General features: G+C 50.0%; 6 protein-coding genes across 6 annotated transcripts; 4 read left to right on the forward strand and 2 right to left on the reverse strand.

Moving 5' to 3' along the window:
* Window positions 1–1820: 1820 nt before the first annotated feature.
* On the forward strand, window positions 1821–2808 carry BBA_08830 (uncharacterized protein; the record flags this gene model as incomplete). The annotated part of the gene is made up of 2 exons (XM_008603927.1): window positions 1821–2684; window positions 2740–2808. The coding sequence occupies 2 exons, from the start codon at window positions 1821–1823 to the stop codon at window positions 2806–2808; spliced, it is 933 nt and encodes a 310-aa protein (XP_008602149.1).
* Window positions 2809–3238: 430 nt separating this feature from the next.
* Window positions 3239–3817, reverse strand: BBA_08831 (uncharacterized protein; the record flags this gene model as incomplete). Its single annotated transcript, XM_008603928.1, has 2 exons — window positions 3239–3541; window positions 3632–3817. 2 exons carry the CDS (start codon window positions 3815–3817, stop codon window positions 3239–3241), a joined length of 489 nt encoding a protein of 162 aa, XP_008602150.1.
* A 599-nt stretch (window positions 3818–4416) lies between these two features.
* Window positions 4417–5489, forward strand: BBA_08832 (Alcohol dehydrogenase zinc-binding domain protein; the record flags this gene model as incomplete). Its single annotated transcript, XM_008603929.1, has 2 exons — window positions 4417–4631; window positions 4712–5489. The coding sequence occupies 2 exons, from the start codon at window positions 4417–4419 to the stop codon at window positions 5487–5489; spliced, it is 993 nt and encodes a 330-aa protein (XP_008602151.1).
* A 678-nt stretch (window positions 5490–6167) lies between these two features.
* On the forward strand, window positions 6168–6869 carry BBA_08833 (uncharacterized protein; the record flags this gene model as incomplete). Its single annotated transcript, XM_008603930.1, has 1 exon — window positions 6168–6869. The coding sequence occupies one exon, from the start codon at window positions 6168–6170 to the stop codon at window positions 6867–6869; it is 702 nt and encodes a 233-aa protein (XP_008602152.1).
* Window positions 6870–9685: 2816 nt separating this feature from the next.
* BBA_08834 (WSC domain protein) lies at window positions 9686–10353 on the forward strand (the record flags this gene model as incomplete). Its single annotated transcript, XM_008603931.1, has 2 exons — window positions 9686–9827; window positions 9908–10353. The coding sequence occupies 2 exons, from the start codon at window positions 9686–9688 to the stop codon at window positions 10351–10353; spliced, it is 588 nt and encodes a 195-aa protein (XP_008602153.1).
* Window positions 10354–11040: 687 nt separating this feature from the next.
* BBA_08835 (SPFH domain/Band 7 family protein) lies at window positions 11041–12304 on the reverse strand (the record flags this gene model as incomplete). The annotated part of the gene is made up of 2 exons (XM_008603932.1): window positions 11041–11839; window positions 11898–12304. 2 exons carry the CDS (start codon window positions 12302–12304, stop codon window positions 11041–11043), a joined length of 1206 nt encoding a protein of 401 aa, XP_008602154.1.
* Between the last annotated feature and the right edge of the window lie 417 nt (window positions 12305–12721).

Here is a 12721-nt window from a genome sequence, read left to right on the forward strand (position 1 = left end):
CTAAATCTATTAACTAATTCTTAGTCTAGAGTAGAGGACTTATCTAAAGTAATAAGTTACTAGTCATTTACGTCCCTACGGATGTTAGTACTAGATACCCCCGTGGCTTAATAAGTGGTAGCAATTATGCTCTGCTCGTAGGTTCAATCCCCGCCCTGGCTCCGGTGCATAAGTAAGCCGGCCAGGCCACTGGTGTGGGACTAGACGTGCCCTTCCGGAAGGCTACGATCTCGCTGCGCTAGTGCAAGGCTAGAGAAACCGACTTACTAGATTCTAGGGAGGTAACTACACCTAGGGACAGGTGTCTTCTCGCTGCAGAGGGGGGCACTTGTTACACCTAGGTTATAGCACTATCTAAGCCGCGGCTGTCATAGGTCGTAGTTAGCCTTTTAGTCTAGTGGATAGTACTAGACGTGCTATAGAGAGACGTAACATTTAAGGTCTTTTTTAAGAGTTTAAAGGGTAAGAGTAATTCTTAACTCCTTTAAAGTATTTTCTATTTAAAGGTTATTAAATAATTATAATACTCAAGTAAGTTATAATAAAAGTTAGGTAAAATATATAATTTACTTATTTATATATCTTATTTATTAACTAACTATATTATAAAATATAATATATTAATAGATATATATATCTACATATAATTAAGGAGAGGGGACTAATAAAAATAAAAACTAAAGAAGAAAGAAGAAAGGTTTATATAAGGTATAATAAGTAATAGAAGTTATATATAAAGTAAGGGGAGCTACTTTAGTTATTATATTTTTTCTTTATTAAAAAAATAATAATTAAAAAAATATACCTATCTATATACGCTTATATATCTAATTATATATAAGGGGTGAATTAAGTTTTAGCCGTAACTCACCTATAGGCTGTCATAGTATGCGTTCCACCCCAGTGCTTATACCTTGGGTGCCATTGGATGGACGTGCTATTTACAGCTTTCCTGGTCCCCTGTCCCTGTTTTGCCTCGTGCCCAATTATTCCCCTCGCAGCTGTCAGTTGCTGTCATACGTGCATACCCACGGGCCACGACCCCAACTTTTGCCCAAGTAAAAAAAGTCCGATTATCGCAGTTTCCCCGCTGTTGATTGCTTTTTGTTTTGTAATGTTGCTAAATTAAATATATACTCGGGCCAATGATTCACTTGGTACTACCTCCACACGCGAGCTCCCCGTCATTTTCGAGCACCAACGCCGTAAGGAAGGTGGTTGGGTGGCCACTATTATCGAGCAACTAGGCTGCCCTTTTGCAGTTGCATTCGCTTTGTGTGAGTGGGCGCGCACGACAAAGGATACAAAAGTTCCCGTGTAATGGGAAACCTCTTTTCGCGCCTTCACCTCATATGCGAGCCAGTTGCTGATCAGAGACTGGGGTTTCTCCTTTACCTTCTTCTTCCGGCCAAGTCGTTAAAAACATCGGTTAATTTTAACAAGGCATCACCAGTCAGGTCGCCACTGTATACGTATACGTATGGTGAGCATCTGCACAAACAGGGGTCGGCGGCTAATTTGTGCATCATTGTCTTACCTGCTCACTTATGTGTGGCCCTTGTCTCTTCAATGATTCTCTTGGCGACCCGCCCACGTACATGGTAATTAAGTGGCGATACGCCTTCATTCATTCAATTATCGCGAGCTTGAAATACGCCGTGCGATTCTTTCCTTCATCACAATTCACACGCGGCCGAAAACAAGACAACTGTGATTAAGACTCGAGCCTGGAGCCGGGAACACGCGACACCCAAATTATTCTATTTTACCGCCCTTTTTTCCCTCCTACAAGCCTCATACGATAACATACCACGTCTGCAATGGTTCTCTACGCAGCATTGGCCATTACTGGTTTCGCTGCATTAACAACAGCCACCGCCGCCGCCGCCGCCCAAACAAACGCTGTCGGCGCCGGCTCCTTCTTCCACATTCCCGGCCACAGCAGCAGCAGCAGCAGCAGCAGCAGCAGCAGCAGCAGCAGCATCAGCAGCCGGACCCTCCTCACCTCGCGACAAAAGACCGGCCCCCAGTGCCTCAAGGGCCTGGTCGGCTGCGACACCGAGTGCATCGACGCCAGCTTCGAGTGCTGCCACGTCGGCCAAGGCCAGGCCTGCGAGGAGGGCTACACCTGCTACAGCCAGGGCTGCTGCCGCAAGGGGCAGACGTGCTCCGGCCCGCCCAAGGGCTGCACCGCCACGACCAAGATGTGCGACGTGGGCTGCATCCCCCGCGACCGCGTCTGCTGCGGCCTCGGCGACGGCTCGTCGTGCGACGCCGATACCGTCTGCCTCGATTCCGGCCTCTGCGGCCGCCAAAAGAGCGATATTGGCCCCGGCAACAGCAGCAGCAGCAGCGGTGTCGGCAGCGCCTCTTCTCGGCCGAGCCAGACAGCGACATTGTCGACGGGCGGAAGCGGACTGAGCTCGACGGGTACGTCGCTCAGGACGCGGTCGAACAGCGCGATTGGCGCCAGCATCACGTCGTCTGTGAGTGAGGTCAGCAGCGGCGGCTACAGTCTGTTGCCAGTCACGTCGACATTGGGACGTGGAGGTGACGTCTCGTCGGACGTGGCTTCAACGAGCCAGCCGAAACCAACAACCACCGACAAGGCCGCCGCTGGCGCGACGCTGGAAGCACCAGGCTTCATGGCAGGGCTACTCGCGTCAGCATTATACATAGCTATTGTACAAATATATTTCTATTGATCCGGAACACACTCCTATACCTATATTCTTCTAGTGGGCAAATCTCTATGAGGTTTCACCGGCCGTTCGCACCGTCAATACAGCGTTGAGCGGGACTCCATGAACTTGAGGGATTCGTTGTTCAGTTTCCTTGGGTCATTTTTTTTTTTTCAAATTTTTTTTTTTTTTTCATTTTTGGTCGCTAGCAGATTATTCGGGTGCTTGACGTTGTCGTAGATGGAGTGCCAGACGTCAACAAACACCCCCACTAGTTATTGTACGCAGCACCGCGACGCGAACGGTGGCGGCGGTCTTGCCGACAAAGGTTCCGGCTGTCGACCCTGACACTGTCACCAGCAATCTCTGACGATGACGGAGCTAGGGTGGAATTTCATCTAATCAGTCTTTTCCATCATTGAAAGGAGCTTCAAAAGGGTGCTTTGGCGTTTATTAAGCACTACCGAATGAGACTATCCGCAATGAAGGGGTTTGACCTCGAAAAGTTGCTGGCTGCAGTACTTGATCCGTCTGTAAACTCCCCGTCACATTCGCAATCACTCATGTAGATACTTGATTTCTTTTCCGGCATTCGGCCCAGTTACGAGACCTAGCTGCTGCAGCGCAGTCAAAGCACCCTCCTCTCCCGTCTCGTCCACAATCTTGCCGTCTTTCAGAGTAAAGATGGTAGTACCCGAGAAATGGATTTCCTTTCCTGTGTTTGGACGGTCCAGGGAGACAGCCAAGTCGCTAAATGCAACGCCAGTGTGCTTGCCACCACCAATCCATCGTCCCACGACGTAGGGGCCGCTGGCAATGAGAGGGTGCTGATACGCATGAAACGATATATCTGGAAACGCCTATTGCAATTTAAAGGATCAGCGCACAAATATCTCAATAACAAAAAAAAAAAAAAAAAAAAAAAAAGTGTCGTATTAGAAATGGCATACCTCTTTGAATTCTCGAATCATCTTTTTCGCATCTTCCCTGCCGTAGCGGGGGCCATGCATGGGATAGTTGATGACGAAGCCATCTGCGCATAGCGTATCGACAATATCACCGTTGCCCTTGCCCCAATACTCTGCAAAGTATTCGGTGACTACGGCAAGATTCTGCTGTTCTTCTGGAGTAGGCATTTTTGCTCGTTTCGACTGGCGATGATAGACAACAACTTTGAGGGCCGAGAAGATGCGTACAATGCACATCATCTCGACTCCAATGGGCGCAACACGCACATATTTATAGGAGAATGAAAGGGAACTGAGTTCCTGTACTCTATACCGGTCGTCGGCTGTTGCTATTGAACTTTGTATCGGAATCGTACACCCAGCGGACTGCTTGCCACCAAAGTGGCCAATTAGCACGATGAAAGCCCACTTTCGCCCATGGTGATGGCATGACTATCGAATTTTTTTTTTTTTCAGATGTTTGCGCTCAAATTGACAAGTCTCTGACTTGCCCCAGCTCAATGACACTCCATGCGATGCAGGGTCTTTGGTCAATTCAAAAGCAACCATGGGCCCGTTGGCTGTAGAGACTAGATTGTGATTGGCCATTTCCATGGCAAGCTTGAGCAACATGTCCAACGACATTCTGAAAAAATGAAAAGAATCGACCACGGGCGAGTCATACACGGATATTTCTCCATGAGTTGGGAAGTATATATATTCCGCGCGTTGAGGCTCATGCACATTGTGGTAGCAGACAGGTGCGCAGCGAAAAAAAATTGTCGAAAATGTTTGTCTTCAAGGGCTCTCCCTCTGGAAGAGTCATCAAACAAGAGAGGCCCATCACAGACCACAGCCTAAAAGATGAACAAGTCCTGGTTAGAATTACTCATTCGGGTATATGCGGGACAGATGAGCATTACAAGACCGAGGACATGGTTCTAGGTCATGAAGGAGTAGGCGTGGTTGAAGCCATCGGCGAATCCGTCAAAAGATTATCCATGTAAGATACGAACCGCCCCCCCCCCCCCCCCCCCCGTTGTCTCGATACGTTCACACGATGAACTTACCAAACATCCTCAGTGGTGATCGGGTTGGATGGGGGTACTGTCATGGCAGCTGCATGGCTTGTCGGGAATGCCAAAAGGGACAAGAGTTGTACTGCAGCCGACGAGAGCTCTACGGCGCTACGAATTTAGATCAAGGCTCATTCGCATCCCACGCTATATGGAACGAAGCTTTTCTGTTTATCATTCCCGACTCACTTCCATCTGCCGAGGCGGCGCCATTAATGTGTGCTGGTGCGGCCGTTTACTCTGCTCTAAGTGGTGCCAAGATTCGATGGAGCGACCGTGTTGGCATTCTTGGAGTTGGTGGCCTCGGCCACCTGGCGATACAATTTGCTGCGAAAATGGGCTGTCAAGTTGTTGCTCTATCCAATACTCCAAACAAGGGAAAAGATGCTACCGCTTTTGGAGCAACCGAGTTTGTTTGTCTGTCCGACGCAGATGCCGCTTTGGCGGAGCCTGTAGACTGCCTTCTCTTGGCTGGGGCAAAGCAGCCGGATTGGAGCAACATAATTCCCTTGGTTCGCCGAGGCGGTCTTATTGTTGCCATGACGGTTGATCCGGAGGATCTGCGAGTGCCTTATATGGAGCTGGTCATGAACGCAATCTCCATACAGGGTAGTCTTCCAGCACCGCCGGCGCTTCACCGAGAAATGCTTGAGTTTGCATCGCTTCACAGCGTGCTTCCTATGATTGAGACTTTTCCTTTTACAAAAGATGGAATTGATGAAGCTATGGAGAAACTTCGTCAAGGAAGAATGAAATATCGCGCGGTTATTGTTTCTACTCTTTAGTCATTAGCCATGGTGGATTGCCCGTGTGTCCCCCACACTTACAACGATGCCTGAAAAACTACCGATTTTTCTTTTTAACTCACAAAAATTGCTGCTTTTTGCTTACTTTTTTCTCAATTTGTGAGACACTTTTCTCTTTTTAAAAGCTTGTGATCAGCAATCGGATACATTTCTGCAGACCGCCTGCTCTGCGAAGTCGATCTTCTAAACACTGCTGGTACCTCTGTCATGACCTGATTGACTAGTGGCACGCCGTGATTTCAAATCCACTCTGACGCTACTGGTCAATCCCCAGCAATGGCTGGAAGGAATCAATATTAATTACTACATAATTAATATCCGCAGTCGTGGCTTTTCAGTGAGTCCTTAGTGGGCCGCGGAGCTTTCACAGGGGGGTGTAGCATAGTTGCCAATCTTATACTGCAGTAAGCCGTGCAGAATACATCATCTCGAAACCCTCTGGTCTCCGGACAGCCTTCTTTTCTTCTTAATTCTTACAGGCGGCAGCAGCCATGTTTTTCCTTCGCGCAGCTTCCAATCGATATCCGGCGGAAAATATGGCTTACAACTCTCGGCCCCATGACCCTATCCATTACTCGGGCCGACCCGCCTCTAGCGGAAAGGCTGGAGCATTCGAAATCTAGCCTAAAGCAATGTTTATCGGGGGAGAGCAGATGCATGGGTCACGTTTCACTTCCAGACGGTAGTTACAAGCTCTTCTATGCTGTCAAACCGTCTGCCGCGTATCTCGCGTGCAAGGAGTCACGCGCCTTCCTTCACTACATCTTTGCTGAGCCTGCAAAGCCCGACGGGGGCTTGCCTAGTTGGTTCAACCTTGCTATTGACACTGTCCGTTTCAATCGTGAACATCTTGTCCCCCTTTCTCGCCATCCCTGGCTGAAGCAGGCACAGCATCTCTGGATCCGGTTCAATTTCGATGCTTGTGAATATTTGTCGTCTGGGTGCTGTAAAATGCGAGCATATGAGGACAAGGACCAAAGTTGGCTGGAGAGGAACCTTGTCTCGCTCAAGAGCATCACGTTTCAGATGGTCCACGCTAAAGGAGAGGGCGAGTGGGTAAAAGAGTGGTTTCCCTATTTTGAGACCTGGTTCAATCACCCCAGATGGGACCCAGTACCTTTTTCTGCTCGAGTCATCTGCTACCAGAGCAACATACCCGAAGAAGAATGGTTAACTCCTCAAAACTACCTCCTTGTGGAGAAGAGAGTTATGGGAAATCACTTTAAACGCGGCTACGGGGTCCCCAATTGGAGAGAAATGATTGGGTGTGAGAGAACCAGATGTCTTGTATACGCAACCGACGAGGAGCTCAAAAATCCCGGTGAATTTCTGAAGAAGCACCAGCACTTTGGGGTATGATCAAGATATTGCAGAGGCGCCTGCAACGTTGTACAGTCTTGCTTCCTATTGTACTCCAATGAACTTTTTGTGTTTCATTTAAAAAAAGTATAAAAAATGAAATCCATAGAAATTTGCTTGTTTTTAGCTGAGAGAATACCAGTGATTTACCCAGATCGAGACAAATGGAGCGCTTATTTGTCTTTATGCAGGAACACAAGTTGGAGGTACCATATTGGGTCAACTGACAAAGCGGATCGCCATCGCATTAGATATATATCGCTGGCCACTCAATGTGACGCAAGGTTGCATAGACAAATGAGATTCTCGAGAAAAAAACCCTCATGGGCTGTGTGACATATGGCGAGTCGGTTGTACGACGGGATAATAGTCGCCCAAGACAGCTCTGTTGCTTACGGTAGGCATAGACGCCGCCGGCAAAAGTCAAGTAAAATGGATCCCATTTTAGCACTGTACCAGTAAAGCCTCAGAGAGTACCATAGAGAATCATAGAGCCTTGCTCAGTAGACAGGGGAGCCTCGGTTGGTTGATGACCCTCTATCAGAGTGGCCATTGTGGCTGGTATTGATTCATTCAGATGCTCTGGTCTGCATGAGGTTTTTATTTGCTCCTAAAACCTCCCTCACTTTCGGTACCGACTCGGCTCCGCCAGTAAACCAGCCCTAGCTAGAACTTTTTCGACCACCGGTATCAGCTCCGTCTCATCAGGTGCCATCCAGACTTGACACTGCGCATCCTCATCATCGATCCATAAAGACGTCGACCCCGTCTCCTTCCTCAGCCGGTCTGTCAATCCCCTCCGTGAAGGGTCCCATTTCTCCCAGTAGTTTGGTACTGCAAGGACTGGCCACGTCCCTCTATCTTCTTCTTTAACCCGGGAAGCGGGTGTCTTCTGCGTTATCTGTTTCCATTTCTGTTTCCAAAACGTCAACATTCTGTTGGTCTGTTTCTCTTTCTCCTTCACCGGGTAAAGAAACGACGGCGACGCTTGCGGAGTCTGGAAAGTGCAGTGAACCCCTTCTGCTCTTCTCCAACCAACACACCTTATCGTTGTTTTTTGTGTGTGTTTTTTTTTCTTTTGAGCGAGAAAGAAGTTTATGGGTTCAAGTCTACTTAGCAGCTCCTCCCGTTGAGGACGTTCCTTTTATATTACACGCTGGGTCATGTGTGCACCCACATCACTCTTGATGTGATTCACTCCTTACCCGAACTCCGTTACACTCTTTGTTCTCATCCATCCAGTCATTTGCGTCGTTAGTACCCACCTGTCTGCCTTGGCGGCTGCCTTCGTGCCAAGGGTCAAGGATTGTAAGCTGATTAATCTATAATCTAAAAAAAGAAGTAGCCATCACCAGCATGTTGTTAGGTGTGGTGTGCCTGAGCGTTGGTCGTGCGGCCTGTGGCATTAGGCAAGCAGGCTCGAAAAAAATACGAGGGGGCTTAGTTACCTCTGCCATGTAAATCAGGTGGCGCAAGCACGCATACCGTTGGGGACCCGCTAATGTATTCATCCCTAATAAGGCACCGTCAAGGTGAAGGGAAACAACGGCGAAAAGACCACCGGCGCCTGCAGCTCATCGGCGCGCCGAGGTTGGCAGGAATACGCTATACTTTGATGTCGTCTACGCAGCGAAGGAGATGAGCACTAATGACATTAGGTATAAGAGCACGCTAGGCTAATGGAATTAAAGATAACGTACATCACTATAAAGATGATATCAATAAACTTGGCAGACAGCTTACGAGCCTCAAGAGAACGATAGATGCGGAGCAAATTAGAAAGGTGCAAGTACTGTTTGACCAACATTAACCGTAATCATGATTAACAGGAGATGTGAGATCTCCAAGTACAACATGTCCAAACTCGAGGCGAACAAAAATTTAGGCCGCCCGTCATTGAGACAGCCTTCGGCAACCGCCGACTCTTTAAGGAAGACGACACTATTCGCGGAACCAAGAGTGCTTGGAACGGCAAGCCAGACGCGAAAAACAAAACCACAAGAGCCTTGGTAGAGTTGATTGATATAATTGAAGACCATGAAAAAGGCTCGTGTGCAGTAAAGCACAAGCGAATAGTAAATAGAACTCTGGGGGACATTCAGTCCTCAGCAGGCGACAGTTGAGGGAGGGAGGGCTGTACTTTGCGAACGACTAGGGGGTGCGCCTACTACCTAAGGGGGTGTGCTAAAAAGCGCTAGCGAGAGTGCTGGGTGAGACCTGGAGGAGGCGCTTAGGGGAGCGCTAGCAAATGCCAGCGGAATGCCCCATTACAGTACTCTTTAGCACTCTATTTAGCCGTCTTTTTTATTGTTCTTAGCAAGTTCGACCACTACCTAAGGGTAGCCGGCATCAGGAACGGTGAAGGAGCTAGATTAGGTAAATATTAGTTACTGTTTTTTCCCCCAGAGACCCCTGCCCGGGTGCCCGGCACGCTAGGTCGATTTTAGTGGACGCCGCCTGCAGAGCGCCATCCTAAGGCCGCTTTTATATCCGGGCCTGCTGCATGAGCTATTGAGGCATGATACCGTTGGCCCGAAATCCTTCAAGAGGAAAAAAGAAATAAAATGAACTCGGCGAAGCTAGGGAGCTAAGGAATCTGCAATTTCCGCTTGCCCACTTTGCTTGCAGTTGTTCTTGATGGCTGTTGTCAACTCTGCTGCCCGAAGATTCGGCTTACACCTTTCTACTTCTTCTTCACAACGCTGCCCATCACGCATGAGACGAGCGAGCTTCTGGCACCTATTCTAACGGCTCAAAACTTGGAACAATTATTATTTTCCACCCTCCTCACGCTTGCGTCAAAACTTTTTTACAAAATGAAGTCAACGCTGCTTTTCTGCGCAGGGCTGGCGAACCTCCTGCCTCTGACCACGGCCGACGCGGAGCCTTTTCTGAGCTACGACGTCAATACCATCAAAGATTGCAGTTTTTGGTATGACAACTATGGAACCAGGACCTGTGAGTCCATCCGAAAAACCTGGAGCATCTCTCCAGAGACCTTTTCCCGCTGGAATCCCTCCATCTCTCTCGACTGCAAGGGCTGGAGCAAGCATTCCTACTGCGTGGGCGTCATCGCGGAATTGAGTGCTCAATGAGCATCACCACCACCACCTCTACCTCAACTTCCACCCCGACCCCGACCTCGACGCCGCCTCCTATTTGGACAGACCGCGGCTGCTACGCGGATGCGCCTTACCGTCCGTTACAGACTCAGCTGCCGGCTCCGGCTGGCAACGACATGACCCGCGCCAAGTGCGAGAGCAAGTGCTGGAGCGAGGGCTACCAATACGTCGGCTTCAAGGCCGGCACCGAGTGCTGGTGCGGGCACTACATTGACGGGTCACACACCCCGTTCCAATCAGACTGCCGCGCGCCTTGCGCGGGCAACTCCTCCGAGGCCTGTGGCAGCGACGAGGTCTTTAACGTCCTCGAAGGAAACGACCCGGGATTCACCTCGTTAGAGTTAGGATTACACGCGCTTTGACGTCCACCACCACGACGCGGCGCTCAACATCTACGGCCCCTCGAGATTCCAAGACTGCGATCGAGCAGAGGCTTATGACAGCGTGAAATGGAATACAACGGTATACCGATACAGGGCCAACAATGCCAGACTGTTGTACATACTCTCGAGTAAAGGAACGACTTCAACCTTTGTAATATACCTGTTTACACTGAGACTACATAATAATACATCATGAATATTACACTGCCTTAATACATATTGATCGTTGATTTTGGCGATTTCAACATTTCCTTAGCGTTGCACAGTCGCGAGGCGAAACGGAGACGCAGCCGGTGTAGCATAACAAAGTGAGATTTCGTTCATTTTTTTGGGCCGAGATCGAGAGCTCGACTTTTGTCATATTAGAGAAAAGTTGCTTTTTTACCCCGTCATGTGCAGCCGTCCGCATTGTCATTGAACTGCGGCATGTCGAAATAGTGACCCAATCCACTCATGCCTATCCTGCTTTTTGCTAATGAGACAAAGAAAATATGATTAAAAAACCAGAAATGATACAAACGCCTTTGCCGCCGGCCCAGGCGTCCAGTGGATATATGAGATGCAAGAAGCGAAGACGGGAGGCTTGGTCGTTTCACAATACTATACAAAAGATCTCGCGTACGTGCTGTAACGAGGCTCGAGAGGCTCTGGAAACAGTCGCGCAGCTTATTTTTTGGCGGCCGCTCGGTTGAATTCCTCCAAAACGGTTTCCTTTATAGAGTCCTTGCGATTTTCTGTGGCATTCTCCTCGGTGACACCTTCGGCCGCAATGCTGCTCGGACTGCTTGAACTGCTCGACTCGCTAGGATGCATAATCTGCTTGGCCATGGTTTTGGCCTGTGCCTCACCGACCTTGCCGTAGACGCTGAGACCTGTGGCAATCATACCAGAGATATCACCCACGTTGCCGGGAACGACGACCGCGGTGCTCTCCTTGGCCAACTTGGCGAAAGCGTCGACGTACTTCTCGGCCACCGTCAAGCTAATAGCACCCTTGGCACCCTCGGCGCCGTTCGTGATGCTGCGGGACACTGCATCGATCCCCTCGGCCGTGGCGCGCGCCTTGAGCAGGATCGCTTCGGCGTCACCGTCGGCCTCGTTGATGCGCTCGGCTCGCAGGGCTTCCGAGGCCAGAATAACACTCTGCTTGCGACCTTCGGCAATGTTGATGGCGCTCTGGCGCTGACCCTCAGAGTCGAGGATCTCGGCGCGCTTTGAGCGCTCAGCCGTGACTTGGCGGTGCATGGCTTGAACAACGGCATCGGGGGCATGGATGTCGCGAATCTCGTAGCGAAGGCAGGTCACACCCCAGGCCTCGGCGGCGTCGTTAATAGCAGCGGTGATGTTGGTGTTGAGGGCGGCGCGCTCCTTGAGGACGTGGTCAAGCGTAAGCTGGCCAATTTCGGATCGCATCGTGGTCTGGGCGAGCTGGGAGATGGCGTACTCGGCATCTTCAACACCGTAGCTGTGTAATTGCGTGGTTAGCATATCCTGATTTTGTGTCATTTGTTTGGGACCCTCACCTAGCCTTGTAGGCGTCAAATACTCGCGTGAACAAAACGCCGTCCAATTCGAGCGTCACGTTGTCGGCAGTAATGGCGCTCTGGCTGGGGATTTCGATGGCGACTTCTTTTAGGTTCTTGACATAGGCAATACGGTCGATAAAGGGCACGAGCACGGCTAGGCCAGGGTCGAGGATGCGGTTGAACTTGCCCATGCGCTCAACGATCCAAGCTGTCTGCTGAGGCACGAAACGCACCACCGTATTTGCTGGAAGACGAGGCTTTTGAAAGTACGATGGCAGAGCTCCGCCACTGCCACCACCGAAGTTCGAGGCCAGTAAGCTAGCAGCAGACGTCGATAGTCGCCGGGATGTCTGAAGCTGCTGAAGGGGACCCCGTAGGGATGCCCGCACTAACGCGGACTGCATCTCTGTGGTGTGAGAAATTCCGTCCTGTGTTGCAATTGGAATAAGCTGTTTACTGCCCTATCGTCCGGTTCGTCGATAGTCGTGGCAGGAAGATCGAAGGGCGAGTTCTGTGATGTTGGGGCGAGGCTGCAGTGAATGACGATGGGTCGTTTGCGAGCTTTCCGGTTGGTAGGCCGGCCGTGCCCGATATTTACCCGCTGCTATGTGCAGCTTGTGGCGCTCCTGTGGCTTTGGCTGTGTGTCAAGTCAACAGAGCTGGCCAAATGCCTCCACATATTCCGCGGCCGACAGCTTTGGTCTGCCCCGCGGCTGCACCGCCATAAGTCTTTCCGTTTGGATGGTGAAACCCCACGCCACTTCTCCCAAAGAGCATTGCTTCAACCCTTGCGGTCTGCGTTAGCATCATAAGCGCTAAAA

Source organism: Beauveria bassiana (assembly GCF_000280675.1).
Source record: "Beauveria bassiana ARSEF 2860 unplaced genomic scaffold BBA_S00041, whole genome shotgun sequence".
NCBI lineage: Eukaryota > Fungi > Ascomycota > Sordariomycetes > Hypocreales > Cordycipitaceae > Beauveria > Beauveria bassiana.